Here is a 22,244-nt window from a genome sequence, read left to right as displayed (position 1 = left end):
TTAAATTAAAAAAATTAAATAATTTAACAAAATTTGTAATTAATATTTTGTGAATAAATTCATTTTATTGAGTGCTATTTATTACCTTGTCCGTATTTAGACAATGTTTTTAAACAATTTTAATTACATTTAATCAAATTTAATTGAAAGTTAATTTTAATTAAATTTAATCAAATTTAATTGAAAGTTAATTTTAATTTAATTAAATTTAATCAAATTTAATTCGAAGTTAATTTTAATCAATGCAAAAGAGGTGGATTACATTTTGAAAATTGTAACTAAAATTTTGAATGATTTTTATTGAATGATATTTATATTTATTCCATTGTCCGTTTTCAGACAATTAGTCTTATGTTAATTAAATACTGTTTAATTAATAATCAATTGTAATTAATTTGAAAGAGATGAATTACATTTTGAAAATCGTAATTAATGTTGTGAATAAATTCATTTTGTTGACTTTGATATTTATTCCATTGACCATTTATATAATTAATAAAAAAAGCAAATAATAAATTTAAAAAATAAATTAATAAAAATAAATATTATTTTATTAATTATTTATTAATTTTATCAATTATTATTAATAAAATTAATAAATGTGGTGAACCACCACTGGTGATATTAGAAATAATTTAAAAAATAATATTTTGTTGCTTTTTTCGGATGAAAGGAATATGGTTACTAATAGTTTGCAATTAAATAATGAAGATAATTTATTATTTAATTGAAAATTAATTAACAAAATCTTTTTTTTTTTTTAGAAAAATAGCGCTTTATTTAACTATCTGCATGCAGTACAAAAATAAAATTCGTATATTATATGTACAATTGTTTGATAATAGCATAGTGAGCGAGTGCATTTTGTTCATGAATTAATTATTCATGTATCGTGACCTATAATTAAGTTCTTAACTATCTTAGCTGCGGGAGATTTATATCACCTTGTACTTGATTTTTTTTTTGGATTTTTGACTGAGTTTGAAAATTTCACTAAATTTTTGTCGAAATTTCGTTGTTGTCAAGACGGATTTTTGAGAACCACCTAGAAAATTATTAAATAATTATTACATTCACAAATTACAATTCAAGAGTACAGAAATATTTTTTTTTAATTTATGTTTTCTTAGAGCACTTTTAATATAATATATTTAATTTTAATTACGAATAAAATTTTACTTTGGAAATTTTTATTCAATAATAGAAATAATTAAATTATTTTTATAATGAAAAACTCCAATTGTTTTTCTATTTAGAAAAAATTCAATTATTTTTCTATTTTGAAAAAAATGCAATTTTTTTTATTTTTATAGAATAAAATAAATCAATTATTTTTCATTTTAAAAAGATTCAATTATTTTCCTATTTACAGAAAATAATTAATTAGTTGTACTTTTAGAATGAAATTCAATTATTTTTTTAGTAAAATATTCAATTATTTTCCTTTTTAAAGATAAATAATTGAATTATTTTTATTTTTAAAAAGAGATAATTGAATTATTTTTATTTTTAATTATTTCCTTTTAGAAAAAAATTGTTAATCATTCAGTAGAACCTGCTCAAGTGGGACGTTTGACTATTAAATAATTTAGATAATGGTTTTGATCGTTAGATATTTTTTTTCTTTTCCTCAATAATTAACATTAAGTAATAGAAATATTCGAAACTGATTAGAAACTCGAGAAAAATTAGAAATTAATTACTACTGCTGTTATTATGATGAAAATTGCATTCAAATAAATTGACTTTCATGATTTGTGATTTTTTTTCGTGGAGCAACTTCCTTTCGCCTGGAAGTACCTCGTGTGGAGAATCAGGTATCGTGACTCACTTTACGAAGAGTTGTATATATATATGCAACTTAAGTATATGTGGAAATGGATAGGAGAAAAAATTTTAAACCGGAAGAGAGTACAAAAGGGAAAGTCGAAAACTACTAGTATTACAAGAATTAGAAAGAAAAAAAAATTTCTTTGGACAGTTTTTTGTTTTTTTCTAAATTATTATTTAATTAATAAAATTAATTTCATGAAATTTAATTATAATAAAAAAAAGTAATTATAGTAGCAGGGTTGCCACAAAAATTTAATTTTCTTTTTCCCCTGATTTCTAGACAAAATTTAGACTTTTCCCCTGACACTAAAGAATATTCTGATTCACTTTAAAAATGATTAGAAACTCAAAGAAAAAGTTCGAATATTTGCAAATTTCTTTAATTGGAAAATTATTCGAAAACAATTGTTTTATTTTTATCATAATTTTTAATTATTATTATTTTTCCATTAAAATTAAGATTTTCAAAAATGTTAAATTTAAATCTTTTGAAATTTAATAACTTACAAGAATATTATTATTATTATTATTATTATTATTATTATTATTATTATTATTAATATTAAATTATTATCTAAAATTTTAACCGAAATTCATTTTTAAATCAATTTTTATTAGAAAATTCTACGAATTCAATTATTTAAATACAAAAATAAATAATATTTATTCAATAATATTGAATTTTATAACATTTGAAAAAAATTGAAAACTTTTTGAAGAATTTTATTAAAATTTTCAAAAATAATTGAATTCCTGAGAAGAATTTGAATAATAATTTATGGAAATAATTGAATTTATGCGATGAATTGTATTAAATTTTGTTTAAATAATTGAAATTTTGACAAGATGTTTATTAAAATTTTTCACAATAATTTAATTCTTGAGAAGAATTTCGCCACCTATTTGTAAAGATAATTTAATTATTGACGAGAATTTTTAAAAAATTTTGAAAATACCTAATTTATTTTTCTTAAAGTATTTTATTATTTTTCAAAAAAATTGAATTTTTGTAATAAATTTCAATATTTATGAAAATAATTGAATTTTAGAAAAGAATTTTATTAAAATTCCTTAAAATAATTTATTTTATATGGGGAAAATTTTGTTGTTTAACAAGATAATTGAATTCTTTTGTCGTGAAAATAATTGAATTCCTAAATGAAATTTTATTATTTATGAAAATAATTGAATGTTTTCGTAAAATTGTATCAAAAATTTTTTTCAATAATTAAATCTTTGATAAATTTTATGAAAATAGTGAATATTGAAAATTATGCGAAAAAAGATAAAAAATTAAGTAGTAATTTAACTATTTCTCAAAAATATAATTTTTAATTAACTACATAATTTAATAGTAAATATTAATAATTTAACTATTTTTCAAAAATATAATTTTCTAATTTGCTAGGTATATAATTAAAAGAGAGGAAATAAAACAATTAATTAATAATTCAACTCACTTTGGGGTTTAAATACTTTGTCTTTTTTTTCGAAAGATCAGTCTCAATCCCACCATCCTCCATGATGTTCGGGAACCTCGTGTTTTTCATGAATAGGAACAGGCACGTATTCTTTTTCCACTACTTTGTATGGTACTGGAACATGAACCTTTTCAACGTGATGAACTGGTACGTGAACGGGTACATGAACTTTTTCAACATGATGAACTGGATAAGGAATTTTCTTCACGTGATGATGATGAACAGTGTGCACGTGATAGGGAACGTGGATTTTTACGCTAAACAAAAATTATCGATATTGCAATAAAGAAACAGGAGTTTAGTAAAAAAAATTATAATTATTTAGTAATTGATTATTAATTAGTAAATAATTATAATTTATTTCGTATAATTGCAATTAATCAGTGTAATTACCTAATTATTACCTAATTAATGATATTTCATTGTTAATTAATTAATTAATAATTAGCATATTTGTAAATTAATACTAATTAATTAATTAATTAGTCGAATCGTCAATTAATCACTTAATTAATTAGGCAAATTGGCAATTCATCACTTAATTAATTAGTCGAATCGTCAATTAATCGCTTAATTAATTAGTCGAATAGTCTATTAATCACTCAATTAATTAATTAGTCGAATAGTCAATTAATCACTTACAAAATTAATAAATAATTTGTATTAATTATCATAATTATTTATTATTAAATAATTAGTAATTAGTATTTGATCATTTTTTAGCTTTAATTAGTTAATTAAACTAATATTAATTACTAATTAATTAAGTAAAAAATAATGATTAGTACCGACTGATAACATTAATAATTTCAAATAGTAATTTTTTAATATTAATTATTAACTTCAGTTAATTAAAAAATTGTGAATACTAATAAGAATGAATAATTTTTGAATACTAATTAATATCTTGATTAAAAATAATTAATTTTGAATACTAATGAAACATAATAATATTTTTGAATATAAATTAGAAATAATTTGTGAATAATAATTTCAACACTGGAAAAAAAAATGTCTTTGACTCAAATAAACGATTACTTGTCTTTTTATCAAATAAATATTTACTTGAATCAAATAATTTTTGTTTAAATGAAATAATTTTTATTTAAACCAAATAATTTTGATAACCAAATAATTTTGAGTTAAATCAAATAATTTTGACTTAAATCAAATAAATTGTATTCGAACCAATAAATTCTGTATTTGAAGCAAATGTAATTTACTTGATTTGAATAAAAGAATTATTTGATTCAAGTAAATATTTATCTGATAATAGACAAGTAATCAATTATTTGAATCAAATAAAATTTTTATTTTTCAGTGAAATAATAATTTTTGAATAATAATTTCAAATAGTATTTTGTGACATTTGATTATTAATAATTTGTAAAATATGAATTAAAAATTAGTAACTTTATTGATAGTGATTAATTGAATAATAAAAAAGTATTGATTTCGCATATAATTCTAAAGTAGATGCAATGAATGGAAATTAATACTGCGCTGATGATTGTGATTACTTACTGATGATGACTGCTGTGTCCACCTGGTACTGGAGCAGCTGTTGCTGCTGCAATAATTCCAAACACGATGAACTGAAACGTGACAGTGAATTTCTAATGAATCACAATGCAGTTTGTCACTTCTGTTCAGATACATGTGTCTTAAATCGTCTGTCGGTGTTTATTTGTATGCGAAACGTTTTCAAGTTTCTCTAATATAATACTCTTCGCTAACATCTTCTAATCAGAATCATGACAAATAATGAAAACAATTTACGTTTTCTATAATTAATTGATTTACTAGAATTATCAATTAAATGCTAAAATGATTAATCAATTAATTGAATAGTTAGTTAATCGATTAAACAATTGATTGATTAATTAAATAATCGATTAACTACTTAAATAATAAAATAATTTATTACTTAGTCGAATAGTCAATTAAATAATTAATCAATTAATTAAAAAATTAGTTAACTCTTTCAATAATTGATTAATTAATTAAATAATCGATTAGCTATTTGAATAATGAATTAATTTATTAATTAGTCGTATAAACAATGAACTACTAAAATAATTAATTAACCACTTAAGTAATTAATTAATTAACCACTTAAGTAATTAATCAATTCATTAATTACTCGATTAGTTAATTAATCACTTAAATAATTAATCAACTAATTAATTTGTCGGATAGTCAATGGATTAAATAATTAATTAATTAATTATTTGGTCAAATAGTCAATCGCTTTAATAATTATTTAACTAGTTGTTTATTCGAATAATCAATCAATTAACTAATTTGTCGAATAGTCAATCGATTCGACTAATTCGATTCAACTAATTGTTTAGTCGAATAATCAATTAGTTATTTAAAAAATTATTGAATTAATTAATTAGTGGAATAGTCTATCGCTTAAATAATTAATCAATTAATTAATTAGTCGAATAGTCAATTAGTAACTTAAATAATTATTGAAATAATTACTTAGTCGAATAGTCGATTAGTAACTTAAATAATTATTGAACTAATTAATTAGTCGAATAGTCAGTTGATAACTTAAAAAAATTAATCAATTAATTAGTCTGATAGTCAATTAGTAAATTAAATAATTATTGAACTAAGTAATTAGTCGAATAGTCAATTAGTAACTTAAATAATTATTGAACTAATTAATTAGTCGAATAGTCAGTGAATAACTTAAAAAAATTAATCAATTAATTAGTCTGATAGTCAATTAGTAACTTAAATAATTATTGAACTAATTAATTAGTCGAATAGTCAATAACTTAAAAAACTAATCAATTAATTGAATAATTAAACAACTAATTAGTCGAATAGGCAATTAATAATTAAAAAAAATAATCAATTAATTAGTCGGATAGTCAATAAAAATAATCCATTAATTGAATAATTAAACAATTGATTAATTAAATAGTTAATTAATTAATTAATTAAATTACTTATAAATATTTCTCTAAATTCATCTTTAACCATATTTCCCACTCTATAATAAATAATATAGTATAATATTTTATATATTATATTCACCGTGTACGATTTGTTTATATTTTTACTACTAAATATTTTTATACTATTTTAATTAAATGAAAATAGTTATAAAAATATTTTAGTTTTTACACATATATATGAAAGTTTCCCATAACGTCAGTAATATATTAACTCTCTCATTCCTGTAACGAATTTTTTTTTTCCTTTAAGTTAAATTAAATGATGAAATATATTTCTTAATGGTTTTATAATAAGTATAGCATTACGGAAAAATCAAATAAAATATAAATAATTGACTCTAAGTGCAAATGGAAATGCAATTGAAAGTTTTCTTCTGCGCATATTTTCGTATTCTCACTTTCTTTCTGTGCGTCCGGTCCTTATAATTGAAATTATAAATTTTCCTAATAGAGATTAGAAATTGAAAATTTATTTTTTTTACCAATTATTATTATTATTATTTTGATTGTTATCATTATTACTATTATAAATTTATTTACTCTGCTTGTGTACAACAGTGTTCAAGGAACCACAAAAAAGAACAAACAATATTTTTGATTATTATTTTTTTGATTATTATTAATTAATTAAATAAATAAAAATTATTATATTATTGAAAATTAAAATAAATATTACTATTATAATTATTATTGTAATTTTTATTTAAATTTAAAGGTGTTTTAATTTACATTCAGATTAATACTTTATCAATTAATGTTATTAATTTATTAACTCAAATATTGATTTTATTTATTGGTACTGTGAATAAATTCGCATAATTATCAGAGACAAGATAAGGGATCTAAACTTTTTAATTATTATTTATTAAAATAATATTATTTTCATTGTGTGCCTTATAATTTAATATTCATTTATATTTATCAAGATACAACGCGGATAAAGTTGACTAGATTGTAATTATATATTTGATCGGTTCCGATTGAGTTATATGTGCACGCATGTAGGTATATATAATTATATAGTGATATAAGTGAAAATGTAAGTGTAATAATGATGCTGTGCGTCAGGCATAAATATTCAGGAAGTTAAACAGATAAATTCATTTCCGTATGTCTCGCGGATGATTCATTGAGGCATGAAAAGTTATTTTACTATAAACTTATAAAGTGGGACAAATTTTTCTTCCTTATTTTATATATTTATATGCATTTCAAAATATATGTATTTCACAGGTGATTATTTATTTTTCGAAAACTCTAGTTCATTAATTAATCAAATAAAACATTATATGTGTAATTGATAGCGACTTTCTTCGACAAATGGTCATCAAATTTTTTGATGCGTGTAAAAAAAATTGGTTTTTTCTTCAATTTTTTTTTTCTTTTTTAGAAAACGCGTTTATATAATATTTAATGTCTCTATTGTTATTTGTATTTAGTTTACGTGCAGTGAAAGAAAAATTAGTTTTTAGAATTTATTCAAAATCGAGTATTTTGTTGGAATTAATAAACTTTTTCTTGTTTTTCTTTTTTTTTTCTTTTTCTTAATTTTTCTTTATTTTTTTAAATATTTTTGTTTATTCTACTTTATTTATTGTTATTATTTTATTTACTTTACTTATTTTATTTATATTCTTTATACTGCATTTATTTTTCTTATTTTATTTATATTTTTTTACTGTATTTATTTTATTTTTTATTAATTATAAACAGGAAAAATAATTACTTTTTCTCATAGGTTAGCGAATGTGGTAAAAAAATGTTATGGCAAAAAAGAAAAATAATTATTTTTAAAAAGTAATCGTAACTAATAAAAAAGTGTGTAATTTTATTTTTAATTTTCTACTGGATTTTTTTTTGTTTACTTGTTTTTTTTGCAAAAAGAAAAAAAATTTCTGAAAAATATACATGAAACTAATTTATTTTGTTTATTTACTTGAATTTAGATTTATTTATTAATATCTATGTTCTTTTTGGTAAATTATTAATTCAATAAATTTTTAATTCGATTCATTTATTGTTCTATATTAATAATAATAAAAATAAAAATAATAATAATAATTATAATAGGAATAATAGTAAAATTCAAAATTATTGTTCCTTTTTTTAATAATAAAATAATGAAGAAACGAAAATTAAAATTTTTTCTTCTTCCAAAGGATAAAAAATTGAAGAATCCAAAAGTAAAATTCCTTCTTTTTGATGATAAAAAATTGAAGAAACACGAATTAAAATTTTTTCTTTCTAATGAGAGAAAATGAAGAAACCAAAATTAAAAAAGGTTTTCGAAATAATTAATAATAATAGTTACTTATAATATTGTTTTTTATTGTTTACCAAATAATAATTAATAATTAAAAATAATTAATAATTCATTGTAAAATATTTATTCTTATAGAGTTTTTTTTATCATTTTTTTATTTTACACGGAAAAAACACTTCACTTGGAACAACGATAAGTTTTTCTAGAATAGCAAAAGTTTTATCAGAAACAACTAAAAATTATTCTAATCTAGTGAAATTTATAGTTGTTTCAAGTGAATATTTAATAATTATTCTAAATAAATAAAATGAAATATTTTTTTCCTTGTATATTTTTTATATATATATTCTTTTTTACAATTAATAATTATTTATAAAATAATTCAAAAACAATTAATAAATAACTAATAATAATTTAGTAAAAAATAAAAATAATTATTTAATTGAAAATGAATATTAATTATAACTAAAATTAATTAAAAAAAATATTAATTGATAATTGACAGCATTATTATAGCTGATAAAAATAACAAATAGTAAAAATAGCAAAATAACTATAAATAATAACAATAAGAATAATGTTCACTAATTTAGAAAAAATCACTCACTACTTAAAAATAATCACTCACGGAAAAAAAAGATTTTTTATACAGTCAAACCTTTGTGAACTTTAAATAATTTTATTCTTCTTTATACTTTTATTTATTATTTTGTTATTCTATTGTTTTATTTTGTTATTCTACTGTTCTATTTTGCTATTCACTTTTGTTATTCTAATTTAAAAGTTTAAATTCAAGGAAATTTTCAAAACTCTCAAATTCTTTTAAAAAAATTATTCAAATTTAATTTCGAAATTATTTTAATCATTTAATTATATTTTTGAAAATAAATGAAATTTTTCGTGAAAAATTTTGGTAAAATTTTAAATTATTTTTTAATTTTTTAATCGTATTTGAAGGTTTGTTCAAATTAAAAATATTGGCCCACTAACGAAGGTTCTACTGTATTTTAAAAAAAGAAAAATATTTAAAGTTTAAAAATTTTTTTTTTTGAGAGAAAAAATAAAAGTAAATGAAAATAAAAATGAGAAAAAAATGAAAAACTACTCACAAAAATGGTGTGAGAGTGCATGGTGAAATTTTAGTGTTTCGTTTACCGAACACGCTGATACAGTTCTGTCTTTAGTGGTCAGCGATGTGTTTATAAAGGACTACACGATGCCAAAATGTAAAGAGTAAAAGGGGTGGGAGCGTTACACTGTTATGTAAAATGCGAAGAAGGAAGTCAATATACATATAGTATACGTTTTGAGTTACGTATATGGGTTACAAACTCCACGTGGTTTTCAAGTTGAGAACCAGTCGCATTTCACGGAGTGAGAGAAATAGAAGAGCAGTATTTTGTTATGGTTGTTTAATTTCAAATTTTATCCCTTCTATGTTAGAAAAAAGAGAAAAAAAAATTGCTTCTATTATTTTTTTTTGAGATAATTTTCTGTGCGTGCTCGGTATTAAGTTAATTTTTTTTTTTGCCTCAATACAATTGTATTCTTATTTAGTGATCTGTGATCTTGTTAACGATATTCAAAAACTAATGGTGTACTTTACATTTCTATTTATAGAAGACAATAAAGTGAAATTTGGTTTGCAATTTAGGGAGCAAAAAAATAAATTTAAATGTATTCTAAATGCGTTAGAAATGGGAGAGAGTGAAATTTTTGAATCGCATTTAAATTTTGAATGTGGATCTTGTGAGATTTTTTTTTTTTTTGATCGTGATATGTTTCGAGAAGTTGTTCGAAAATTGCTAAAAGGAATTTTAATTTTCGTTTGTTCAATTTTTTATTGTTGAAACAAAGAAATTTTTATTGTGGCTTCTTCTATTTTTTGACATTCGAAAACCGTTTTTAATTTTGGTTTCTTCAATTTCTGGCATTAGAGAGAAAAAATTTTACTTCTGGTTTCTTCAATTTTTTATCATCAAAAAGAAGGAATTTTAATTTTGGATTCTTCAATTTTTTATCCTTTGGAAAAAGAAGGAATTTTAATTTTCGTTTCTTCATTATTTTATTATTGAAAAAAAGGAATTTTTATTGTGGTTTCTTCAATTTTTTTTCAAAGAAACAAATTTTAATTTTGGATTCTTCAATTTATCATCAAAACAAGGATTTTTGTTTGTGGTTTCTTCAATTTTTTTTCATCAAAAAGAATAAATTTTTATTCTGGTTTCCTTCATTTTTTATCATCAAAAAAACCTTTCTTCATTGAAGTTTCTTCAAGTGTTATTGAGAAAAAGAATTTTAATTTTGGTTTCTTTAAGTTCTTATCATCAAAAGAAAAGAATTTTTATTTTTCTTCTTTAATTTTTTTATCATCAAAAAATTTCTGATGACAGTTCTTTTTTAACTTTTGAAAACAATTCTCGAACGTATTCTAAATGCTGAAAAAAATCTTTAAATAAATTATAATGATGAAAATAATAATAATAAAATTCTTATTTCTTATTTTCAAAAAACCAAAGAAAGTTTTGGTTTTTGTATGTTTATCGTTTCGTTTATCTTCCCAAAATTTCTGTTCATATTTTGATATTTTGAGGAAACTTCTGGATTTTACTCTATTAAAAGAAAATTCCTCAGATTACTGTTTTCATAAATTCTCATATGAAATAAAAATTATCTATAATATTTTATTATCAAAAAAATTCTTCTGTGTAACTTTTTTTCTAATTTTGAGGGAAATTGAGAAACTTCTTTAATTCTTAATTATTAAAAAAAAAAATTCCTCAAGTTGCTGTTAAACAAATTCGAACTTGAATTTTGGGAAAAAAAATTCCTTGACTTAATCGTTTCCTTTACGATTAAAATATTATTGTTTTTTCTTCTTTCCTTAAAAAATTACTAGAAAAAGTAGAAATTTTTTGTTCTAATTTTTGAATTAATTTTACGTTTATTCTAAATTTTTCTTTTAGAATTCTTCAAAATTATTACGAATATGAAAACGATGTAAAAATTCACGATAAAATTTGTTAATAAAAAATTATTAAAATGAGTATGAAAATTGTTTAAATTTTCTTAATTAAAAAAAAATTTGAAGGTAAAAAAAAATATATAGATATGTTTAATATACATTTTGAGGCGATGCTAATAAAGAAGTTAATATGACAGATAAAATGAATTCTATAAAAAAAAAAATATTGCGTAGCTTCGCATATAAAATCACGTAAGCGCTCGCGCTCGCTTGGGGAATCCCAGAGTTTTATGGTTCAAAACTTACGAACCATACATATGTAGTTTATTATAAAAATATAGAGCGTAAAGTTTTAGAGAAATTTCGTTTTTATAATCCAGATTATAAGTATATAATCAACTTCGGTATATATACATATACACACATGCCCTCATTATGTATATCGGAGGAAAAAATATTTTTGTATTTTTCCACTTTTATGCGCGAATATATTTTTTATAGTTATTCTTTTTCCAAAAAAATCTCATAATATAAATTTGAAAATAATTTTCTTTACGCTTTCAAGAATTTCAAAGAAGTTTTTTTTGCTCAAATAAAATTATGTTAAAATAATAATAATAATTTCTGTTATAATAAAAAATAAAATAATACTAAAAATTTTCAATTAAATTCCTTTTTAAATCGGAATTAAATTTTCTTTCTTTCAAAAAAGATTTGAATGTTAAAAAATTATTTCCTAATTTTAGAAATATCGTTTTTTGAAAAAAAATCACCTTCTTTTGTATTTAAAAATAATAAATTACTTTAAACGTATTTGGTCGGATTTTATATTTATATTATATAATTCAATTAAATTTTTTAATGGAAGTTCATTTCTTGTAAAAAAAAATTTGAATTTATAAAAAAAAAAATTCCTAATTTTAAAAATAGTAAAAAAGAAATCAACTTCTTTTATAATAAAATAATTACTTTAAGCACATTTGGTCATATGTTATAATTTGATTTATATTATATAATATTGAATTACTTTTTTTAATGGGAATTTCTTTCTTCTCAAAAAAATTTGTCTTTCAAAAACACCCAATTTCTTAATTTTAGAAATAATTTTTTTTCGAAAGAGAGAAAAAATTGCTTTTTTTAATACAAAAAGTAATAATTACTTTGAACTTATTTGGTCATATTTTATTTTACATTCCTAGAACGATTTCTCTGAAAACGAGCAAACTGTTGATTATGTCAAGGAAGCTATTATTTTTGAAGAAAAAAATTTATTTCGAAGCTCTAGTAAAGTGTAATTCTAAAAAAAGTAATTTTTGAAATTAAATTTTTTTTTTGTTAATATTTTATTTTAATTAGTATTTTACTTTTCTTTTATTATTATTTAGCTTAATTTTTTTTATTATGTTACTTATTTATTTTTATTATTTTACTTTATTTTTGTTATTATTTTTATTATTATTTTATATTAATTATTATTTTACTTTACTTTTATTATTATTTTGTTTTAATTATTATTTTTTACTTATTTATTTTTACTATTTTGCTTTATTTTAATTTTATTAATATTTTACTTTATTTTTGGTAATATTTTATTTTATATTAATTATTATTTTTCTTTACTTTTATTATTATTTTCTTTATTTTTATTATTATTTTGCTTAATTTTTTTATTATTATTTTATTTTAATTATTTTGCTTCATTTTTTTTATTATTATTTTAATTTACATTAATTATTATTTTACTTATTTATTTTCATTATTTGGCTTTATTTCATTTTTATTATCAATTTTTTGCACTTTTTGTGTGATAAAAATTCTTCACTCAATTTAAAAAGCAGAAAGGCATTTTTGTCGAAAAAAAAAAAAAAAAAATTCATCAAGTGTTTGAGAATAATTATATGACCGTGGACTTGGTCGTTGCATATTGCGAATGCCATAAAGTGACCCGACAAGTGAAATAGACATCTTTAATCTTAAAAGTGGTGCAACAGGAAGTATTACACTTTACCTGTCCCAAGGTATCAGTTATAAAGGGAGAAAGTGTTTCGTAATCATAATAATCGTGTACCAGAAATGCGCTCACATTACCCATAGAGAAAAGGTGGGCCAATGACTTCCCGCAATTGATACACATCCACATCTATTACACGCATTATTTTAATATTGTGCCCTCTCCCAAAAATCCATTTCTGATATTATAGAGAATTTTTTGTCCAATTGCCCTCGCCCCCAACTGGTGAAAGTATGGCTTATAGAAATAGAATTTTTCATTTTGTTTAGAGGAATGTTCACATTCGATCGAGTGAGCTCTGCTGGAAAAAAAATATGTTTATAAAGAAATCAGTCAAAGAAAGTCACGCACGCATTGGATTCATTCCAAGAAGAAGAGGTGCGCGTCTTTTTTTTATTGACTAATTTGTTAATAAGTTGTCGTCAATTAGTTTGCTGGTATTTTCCTCGTGGTGAACTTTTCCCTCCTTTTTCTTTATTCGTCTTTCTTTTTTTATTCGTTTTCCTACTTTTTCTTTGGTCCTTTTTCTTCAGTCTTCCTCCTTTCATTTTCGTATCATGATCGAAATAGAATAAAAATTAATTAAAATCTCAATTTTTTTCTCAATGAATAAAAATAGTTTTCAATTTAAAGAAATTGAGAACGCTTTGAATTTTTAGTCTTTTGAAAAATTTTCACCACCTTTAATGTTGAAACACTATTATGAATTAAAAATTATATCGACTTACGCAAGAGATTTTTATCTTATAAAATAGTTTTTTGTTACGAACACTCATTGAACATGTAATTCGCATTTTAGATCTTGATTTAAAAAAAAACATTCCTCGCTTTCTCACTGTAAGAAATAAATATTGTTGAATAAAATTAACAATTGTGTGACATTTGATATTTATTTTAAAATCGCTCACTTCCTTGCACAGAGAAAAAATTTTAATTATTAATATCCCAATATATTATGTTGTATAAAAAATTTTTCCGTCAAGAGTCAAAATGATTTTTTAAATTATAACGAATAAGTGTAAGAAAAAATTAAATGCGCTCTTCACAATTATCATTCAGTCATTGAATTGAATTCCATTTTGCAATTATCGTTCATTCCAATCGTGAATTCTTTGCCGGAATGTTAATTGTGTATTGTTGCGTTGAAAGCAAAGTGATTCTTTATTTTTACTGTGTAAAAGAGAAATGAAACTTTTTTTCTCTTTCTTTTTCTTGTCAACAATGATTAAAAATTTATTAGATTTAATAATTATTAACAAAATTTGATGAACTACTGCAAAATGGCACATTCAAAAATTATTTCATTGATACCGTTGTGTTAGAAAAAAGATAACATCACAGAATAAAAATTCTCATCGAATACAAAGAACGATTCATTGAATAATTGAACGTTAAAAATTGAAACTTAAATTGAACGTTAAAAATCGAACAATCTTTAATTGAACATTAAAAAAGATATTAAATTTTCATTGGAAAATAATTATTTCAATTAAACGAAATTCTTTCAAATTTTACTACATGAGAGTATTTAGTAAAAAAATGAAAATTTTCTAATTAACTAGAAAGTTAATTTAAGGGAAGAAATTTGAAAGAAAGTTGATGATAAAGAAAATGAGAGATGATTGATTTTTGAAATTAATAGAAGAAAAATATAAAATTTGAAAAAAATTAAAATTGCATTTGACTTTACAATGTCGATAATTTTCAAAAATTCGGACTATTATTTCTTCTTCTTAACTTTGGTGGATGTTTCACTTTGTGGTTTTTGCCAGTCCAATGGTTTCCTTCTGTACATGGGCCAAGGTGGAATTGTGATAATTGCCGCCAATAGAAAACCAGCGCCGAGAATGTAAATTGTTTGCGAATATTGTTGAACCACGTATCCCCAAATAAATCCAATCATCTGAAATTGATTATTATCAATTAGTTCAATTAAAATGAATTATATAAATTTATTTTCTTCATTACATAAAGAAATTTTTTTTAAGTTTATATAATCGAATATTTCATTCTTATTAGAAAATTAGGGATTAATTAAAAATATTTTATTATGTAATTTTATTATTTTTCATAGTATTATAATTAGGTTTTTAATTATTACTGCTATTAAATATATTCACAAGTGTGTGTTTTGTATTTATAATTGTATAATCACAAATTGAGTTTTACACTAAAGGGAAATATTTTAACCATTTTCTGTAGATTATATAAAATTACAAATTTTTTATTTCTTTGGAACCTATTTTTATTTTGACTAATAATTGATTTTTTCAAATTATTATCGTTTTTACAAAAATCAAATTTTGTAAAATAAAATTACTTTGTAATTCTTCTCTCTTTATTTTAATCAATAATTAATTTTTTAAAATTATTATCGTTTTTACAAAAATCATATTTTACAAAATAAAATTACAAATTTGTAATTCCTTAATTTAAATCTTCACTTTTTGTTTCAATTTATTTATTAATATTTTTAAATTAATTATTATCATGAAAGATTATATAAAATTACAAAATAATTACTTTTAATTTTTCTCTTTTTATTTTAATTAATTTTTATCATCAAAGATTATACAAAATTACAAATTAGTAATTTCTTTTAAATCTTCTCTTTTTATTACATTTAATAATTAATTTTTATGTTCCTGATGTTTTGAAAATTCGAATGAACTTTCTTTTAATTAAAAATTACATTTTAAATGGAACTTATTTAATTTGTATTTTTTTACTCTTATTTTTTTCTGTAGATTAAAATAATTAACTCTTTAATTTTAATTTTTTTTTCTTTCTTTGACAGTAATGTTTAAAAATATTGTAGTACAAAAAATTTCTTTTATTTGAAAATCAAAGTTGAAAATTACATATTGTAGATAATTTACCCCGAAAAGTGTAATAATAATCCTGAAGTATTTCTCCGCCCTGGCTTGTCCTTCATAGTCCTGTAAAAATTATTTTATTTAAAACTAAATATAGAAATCAAATAATGATGATAATAATAATAAAACAATAATAACAATAATTAAAACGTTATAATCCAAAGTGCATACGTGTAAGAATAAAAAAAATCAACTAGTAACAATCGACAATAATTAAAATACGAAACCACTCGAAATTTACTATAATTAAATTATAAACGAAATAATATAAATAAATGAAAAATAAATCCAAGATTGTTCCGAAAAATTCAGGAACACGTTTAATGCTCTTATTTCATTATTGATTACAAAAAATGATGTATTAATAAAGTGTAAAAGAAAAATAATTAAGGAAAATAATAATTTCCTTCTGGATTATGAAAAGTAATTTAAAAATTCCAAAAACTAGTTCAATTTTTTAATTAAAGAAAAGAGGAGACATACGGTGAAAACTAACCTCAAAATTGAGTAAACTGTCAATTGTCACTAATTCAATTGAAAAATACAATTATTTGACAGTTAAAAAATGATTCAAACTTACCATATGGGTAGGAATGTTTTTAAAATATTCAATCCAGTCCTTCATTTTTGCACAAATAATTAATAATTGTCCTTAAATTGTGAATATGTCAAGCTGAATGTAAACAGTTTGACGCGACGTGGACAACTCACGTGCGCAAGGTCACTGCAACGCAGTGTTGCCACGTTGCACATAAAAAAGGCGGCAATATTTTTAAATTCAAATTTAAAAACGCTTGCTACTTTTTCTTTTTGATCACTAAAAATTTCTCAATTATTCCCTACTTAAAAAAAAGGCAGAAAAATAAATTGTGAAATATTTATTTGATTTTTTCTCGAAATTAGTTATTTTTAGTTTTTTTGTTTTGTTTCTTCTATTTCTATTGATTTTTTTGTAGAATTTATTTATAAATTGGAATAAAATTCAAAACATGTTTTACTACTGAATGATGAATAGTAACTTTCTTAAATAATTCAGTAATGAAGAATTCTCTTTGCGTAAAAGTAACGTTTCAATATTGCATCATATGCAAATGAATTAGAATATTGTTTAGAATACAATATTTGAACGATTTCGAAATTATCTGTTATCTGTTTCTTGCGTTAATTTATTTCAACTTCTATTACACTTAAAAAAATTTTTTTTTGTTTTTTCTATTTTTAATTTTTTTATTTTATTATTTTCTATATACTATTTATTTTTATTATTGTATTTTTTGTTTTTTCTGTTTACTTTTTTCTATAATTTCTTTACTTTAATTTTTTTATTATTTCCTGTTCTTACTAATTTAAATTATTTTTTCCCAAAGAAATTATTATTTTTATTGTTTATTATTATTTTTAATTCTTGTTCGTTTTAAATAAATTTTAAATATTTTTTATTCTTATATTGTCTCTATAATTTTTTTATTCTTGTTTTTATTTTAATTTATTTTCCCCGAGAATGAAATTAAAAATTGGTTTTTTTTTGTTTATCATTATTTTGAATTTTTATTCGTTTTAAATAAATTTTAAATATTTTTTATTCTTATTGTCTCTATAATTTTTGTATTATTTCTTATTGGTATTATTTTATGTTATTTTCCCAAGAATAAAATTAAAAATTGGTATTTTTGTTTATTATTATTTTTAATTCTTATTCGTCTCTATAATTTCATTATTTTTATTTTTTTATATTATTTTTTATTCTTATTATTTTTAATTTCAATTATTTTTCTCGAGAATCGAATAAAAAAATTTTGTTCTTGTTTATTATTATTTTTTAATTCTTATTTTATTTTTATTATTTTTTAAAATTCTTATTCGTTTTAATTATTTTTTATTCTTATTGTTTGCATTCTTACAGCATTATTGAAAAAAAAAATTTTTTTTTTGAGGAGAAAAAAATGTTCACAATATATTAAATATAGAATTAGAAATTTTATTTATTAAAATATTTAAATAAACAATTTTCTGTAAATTCTTTTTTTTCTGCCAAAAATATTTGATTTTAAATATATACATATATTTTCTTGTAAAGATTTAAAAATATCATTTTTGTGCGTTGCTATGTGGGAATTAGAGTTTTTTTTGAAAATTATATAAATGAGGAAAATGTCGTATTTACAATGAGATAATGCGTATTAAAATGATTATAAAACGATGAAATTTATTTACAATCTGCTAATAGAATTTTCATCTAGAGTTTCTTGATAAGATCTCCAGATATTTGCTGGTAATATATCCCCTTTATGCTGTGCGTAATTAACGGCGTCATTTACAGTTGGAAACAATGTAAAATAACATTCTTTTTTCTCCACAAGATCACATTTTCTTATCGTATCGAAAACCGGACCTATGGTGAAAAAATTGCAATTAAAAGAAATTTATAAATTACAAAAATAAATATTAAAAAATAAATAATAATAAATATTTAATTAATAAATAATAGTTATAAATAATAATTTATAAATTTCAAAAAGAAATATTGAAAAAGAAATAACAAATATTGATAATAAACAATAAATAATAAACAATAAATAAGGAATAATAAATAATAATAATAATAATAATAATAATAATAATAATAATAATAATAATAATTTTAATAATTATTAAGCTAATTAATTTTTTTTCGGTTAATATTAAAAAAATTGCAATATAATACAAAATTAATAAATAAAACAAATAAATAATAAATAAAGCGAGTAAAAATAAATAGATAAATTTTTTAGATAAAATAAATGAATAATAAAATAGAATAAATTTATTGTTAATAACATTATGATAGTAATTAGTAAAATTATTGTTTAGTTTAAAACATTTTTTAATTTATTATTATTATTATTATTTAAATTTTATTATTATTATTATTATTATTATTATTATTATTATTATTATTATTATTATTTATTTATTCATTTGTATCAATTTATACCATTTATATCTGAACAAATTGAAATTGAATTGATTGATTAATGGAATGTAATTTTTATCAGTTATCAGTGAAACTAAAAATAAAAGTTTTATTAATAAAAAAAAGAAGGGGGTGTTTTTTTCATTAAATTGAGATTTCAAGAGTGACGGCAGCAAAATACAGAATGCATTAGCGAAATGGACTTGAAGAATGAAAGACTAATGAGGGGGGGAAGAATTTTGACAACTCACCTGAACATCCGGAAATGTATAGAGAAACTTCGATTTTTTTATATTCTTCAACCAAAGACCGAAGCATTGCCACACCCGCTGGATCAATATGGACCAAGGCCGAAAAGTCTAGGATTAAGACTTTTAACTATAAAAAATAAAATTTTCCCATTAAAAAAAACATTTCATTTTTGAATTCCTGGTCAAACTTATAAAATAATCTCTTTTAGACTAATTTTTATTTTGCCCGGAATATTGAAAAAAAAATTTTTTTTCATAAAATTAAAAGTAATTTTTTTATAGTTCAATTAAGGACTTGAATTATCTCAATAAATTATTTTTTTATTAGCTTTTAAATTAAAAAATTTTTCTCTATATATTCGATCATTTTTTGGAATAATAGATAATAGAATAAAGAATATTTTATGGTAAATAATAAATGAAAATAAATATTTAAAAAATTAGGAAAATGGATAAATGTTGAAATATTAAAACAATGAATAAATATTTTTAAAAAAATTATAAAATAGAGTAGAAAAATATTCGACTATAATAAAAAATTCAAATTTTTATAGCTTTAAGAATTAAATATTTCCAGGCAATTCAAATATTTAATTGTAGATAATTAATAATTATAAATGTAAATTCCTCTTGGCTGGAAAAATTTTTAATTAATAAAATAAATCAAATGAATAAAATAAATAAAAATGAAAATAAAATTGTTAAAAAAAATTCAGGAAAATATATACGAATTCTGAAAATGATATTCAGATTCGAAAAAAAAATTGGTAGTTTTTTAACTTACAGACTTTGAACTCGAAAAACTAGAGTTTTTCTGTGAATAATTTTGTGTATATCTAAAAGAAGCACACATATTAAAGTTTCATTAAAATTTACAAGAGAATCTTTCGTCTTTTAATATATTTGCGAAGTAAACTTGTAAATTTTAAAAATGTATATGTGACGACTACCTGCCAGATTTTTCTTTTATATACAGAAAAAAATGAGATGATAAACATATATTAGAGACGAAAAATAGGGACTAGAAGCAAATGGGAATAAACAGAAAAAGAAAATTTTCTGTTTTAAATGTTATTGGTTTTTCCTGTCGTTTTTTTTTTTAATTAATATTTTACTTTGTTGGTGTACGGCATTCCAGAAACAGAAGAAGCTTCTTGGGAGTTGCACGTGTCCCCTTCAAAACCAACATTCGAATATCCGTCCTGAAATTAGAGCGGCAAACCTTCACTTATTATAATTTTTACAACCGGAAAATAAATTATTTTCTAACTCAGGGTCATTCCCTAATAGTTGAGAATATTAATCAATTTTCTTTTTTGTTTTATTTTTCCCCAGATGTTGCAAAATTGCGATATATTTTTATTTTTTTAATTGCACTTTATATTTAAAATATTTTAATTAAAAAAAATATTTAGTTCTATTGTTAAGGAATAGAATAAATTTTTTTATCAGTTTATTTATAATTTTATAATAAATTTAATAACTGAATTTACTTTTTTTTCTAGTTTTTTTTTTCTTTACAGTAAATTAAATTATTAAATAATTTCTTTAGGGTAGATGAAAGGAAGAGTAAAACGAAACTTTTTTTGTAAATAAAAAAAAGTGTAAAAATTAATTTTTTGATAAAAAAAATAAACTGTTAATAAATTATTTCTTCACGGTAAACAAAAAAACTGTAAATAAGTGGCAAGAAATAAAATAAACTCTAAATAAATAATTTATTTACAGTTAATAAAATTATCTTTAAAAAACGAAAATTTCTTTACTGTAAATAAATACAGAAATAAAAAAACTGTAAATCAGTCATTTTTTACAGTAAATAAAAAAAAACTCTAAATCAGTTATTTTTTTACAGTAATTAAAAAAAAACTCCAAATAAATAATTTACTTACATTAAAAAATTTTTTTGCGTTAATTAATAAATAATTTACTTACATTAAAAAAATTTTTTGCGTTAATTAATAAATAATTTCGTTACATTAAAAAAATGTTCTGCGTTAATTAATAAATAATTTCTTTACATTAAAAAAAATTGTATGGTTATTAAAAAATTAATTTCTTTACATCAAAAAAAGTGTCTGTTAACAAATAAATAATTTCTTAACAGTAAAAAAATAAAATAATAAAAAATAATGAAAGTAATAAAAAAAGTAAAATTCTTCGCATGAAATAAAATGAACTGTAAATAAATTATTTCCTTACATATTAATAATGATTTTTTTACTGTCATTATCACTTTAATTGTTATTAATTTATTTATTATCTTTTTATTTTTAAATTATTAGAATTTCAAATATATAAAAAGAAACGTTGGAGGAATTTATTTTATTTTTTTTTTAGTTTTCAGACGATTTTGCTTGATCTAATTTGAGGGAACATTTAAAACAGAAATATTGAATATTTAATGAAAAAGCTTCTACGCATAAAGCACAGTTTGTGAAATGATTGAAAGCTATGATGACTTTTTAAGCTTCTAAATTGAATCGAATTCGTTTGACATTTATTGTTAAATTGAAAACGTTAAAAGAAAACATTTTTTTGTCTTCTTTTTTTATTATTTTCGATGAAATAAAAAATTAAAAATGCTTCAATAGTAATTTGATGGTGATTCAATTAATTAATTTTTGTGTTTCATA

General features: G+C 20.3%; 3 protein-coding genes across 9 annotated transcripts in view; all 3 read right to left on the bottom strand.

Moving 5' to 3' along the window:
* Positions 1–770: 770 nt before the first annotated feature.
* Positions 771–9,749, bottom strand: LOC122506889 (histidine-rich glycoprotein). The gene is made up of 4 exons (XM_043619300.1): positions 9,662–9,749; positions 4,839–4,909; positions 3,294–3,571; positions 771–1,045 (listed from the first exon to the last, which is right to left on the bottom strand). The coding sequence occupies exons 1-3, from the start codon at positions 9,680–9,682 to the stop codon at positions 3,337–3,339; spliced, it is 327 nt and encodes a 108-aa protein (XP_043475235.1). The 5' UTR covers positions 9,683–9,749; the 3' UTR covers positions 771–1,045; positions 3,294–3,336.
* Positions 9,750–15,180: 5,431 nt separating this feature from the next.
* On the bottom strand, positions 15,181–17,139 carry LOC122506897 (signal peptidase complex subunit 1). The gene is made up of 3 exons (XM_043619312.1): positions 16,985–17,139; positions 16,408–16,467; positions 15,181–15,431 (listed from the first exon to the last, which is right to left on the bottom strand). Exons 1-3 carry the CDS (start codon positions 17,027–17,029, stop codon positions 15,249–15,251), a joined length of 288 nt encoding a protein of 95 aa, XP_043475247.1. The 5' UTR covers positions 17,030–17,139; the 3' UTR covers positions 15,181–15,248.
* A 1,445-nt stretch (positions 17,140–18,584) lies between these two features.
* LOC122506812 (solute carrier family 26 member 10-like) overlaps positions 18,585–22,244 on the bottom strand; it is a 28,499-nt gene continuing 24,839 nt past the window's right edge. For 6 of the 7 annotated variants that reach the window (XM_043619166.1, XM_043619157.1, XM_043619172.1 and 3 more), the window contains 3 exons: positions 20,724–20,810; positions 19,609–19,735; positions 18,585–18,796 (listed from right to left, as the gene is read on the bottom strand). In XM_043619166.1, coding sequence (XP_043475101.1) covers positions 18,615–18,796; positions 19,609–19,735; positions 20,724–20,810 — 396 coding nt within the window. In that variant the 3' untranslated portion in view covers positions 18,585–18,614. The remainder of the gene's footprint in view (positions 18,797–19,608; positions 19,736–20,723; positions 20,811–22,244) is intronic. The other variant, XM_043619195.1, reaches the window with a different exon arrangement.

Source organism: Leptopilina heterotoma, unplaced genomic scaffold (genome assembly GCF_015476425.1).
Source record: "Leptopilina heterotoma isolate Lh14 unplaced genomic scaffold, ASM1547642v1 Lhet_114, whole genome shotgun sequence".
NCBI classification, from domain to species: Eukaryota; Metazoa; Arthropoda; class Insecta; order Hymenoptera; family Figitidae; genus Leptopilina; species Leptopilina heterotoma.
Note: the sequence above shows the minus strand (reverse complement) of the source record. Positions and strands in the feature narration are given on the sequence as shown.

Coding starts and splice junctions, on each gene's coding strand:
- LOC122506889 (XM_043619300.1), bottom strand. CDS start 9,682: ATGCACTCTCACACCATTTTT. Junction 4,910..9,661: donor TGCACTCTCACACCATTTTT/GTGAGTAGTTTT, acceptor GTCACGTTTCAG/TTCATCGTGTTTGGAATTAT. Junction 3,572..4,838: donor GGACACAGCAGTCATCATCA/GTAAGTAATCAC, acceptor ATTTTTGTTTAG/CGTAAAAATCCACGTTCCCT.
- LOC122506897 (XM_043619312.1), bottom strand. CDS start 17,029: ATGAAGGACTGGATTGAATATTTTAAAAACATTCCTACCCATATG. Junction 16,468..16,984: donor AAAACATTCCTACCCATATG/GTAAGTTTGAAT, acceptor TAATTTTTACAG/GACTATGAAGGACAAGCCAG. Junction 15,432..16,407: donor TTATTATTACACTTTTCGGG/GTAAATTATCTA, acceptor AATCAATTTCAG/ATGATTGGATTTATTTGGGG.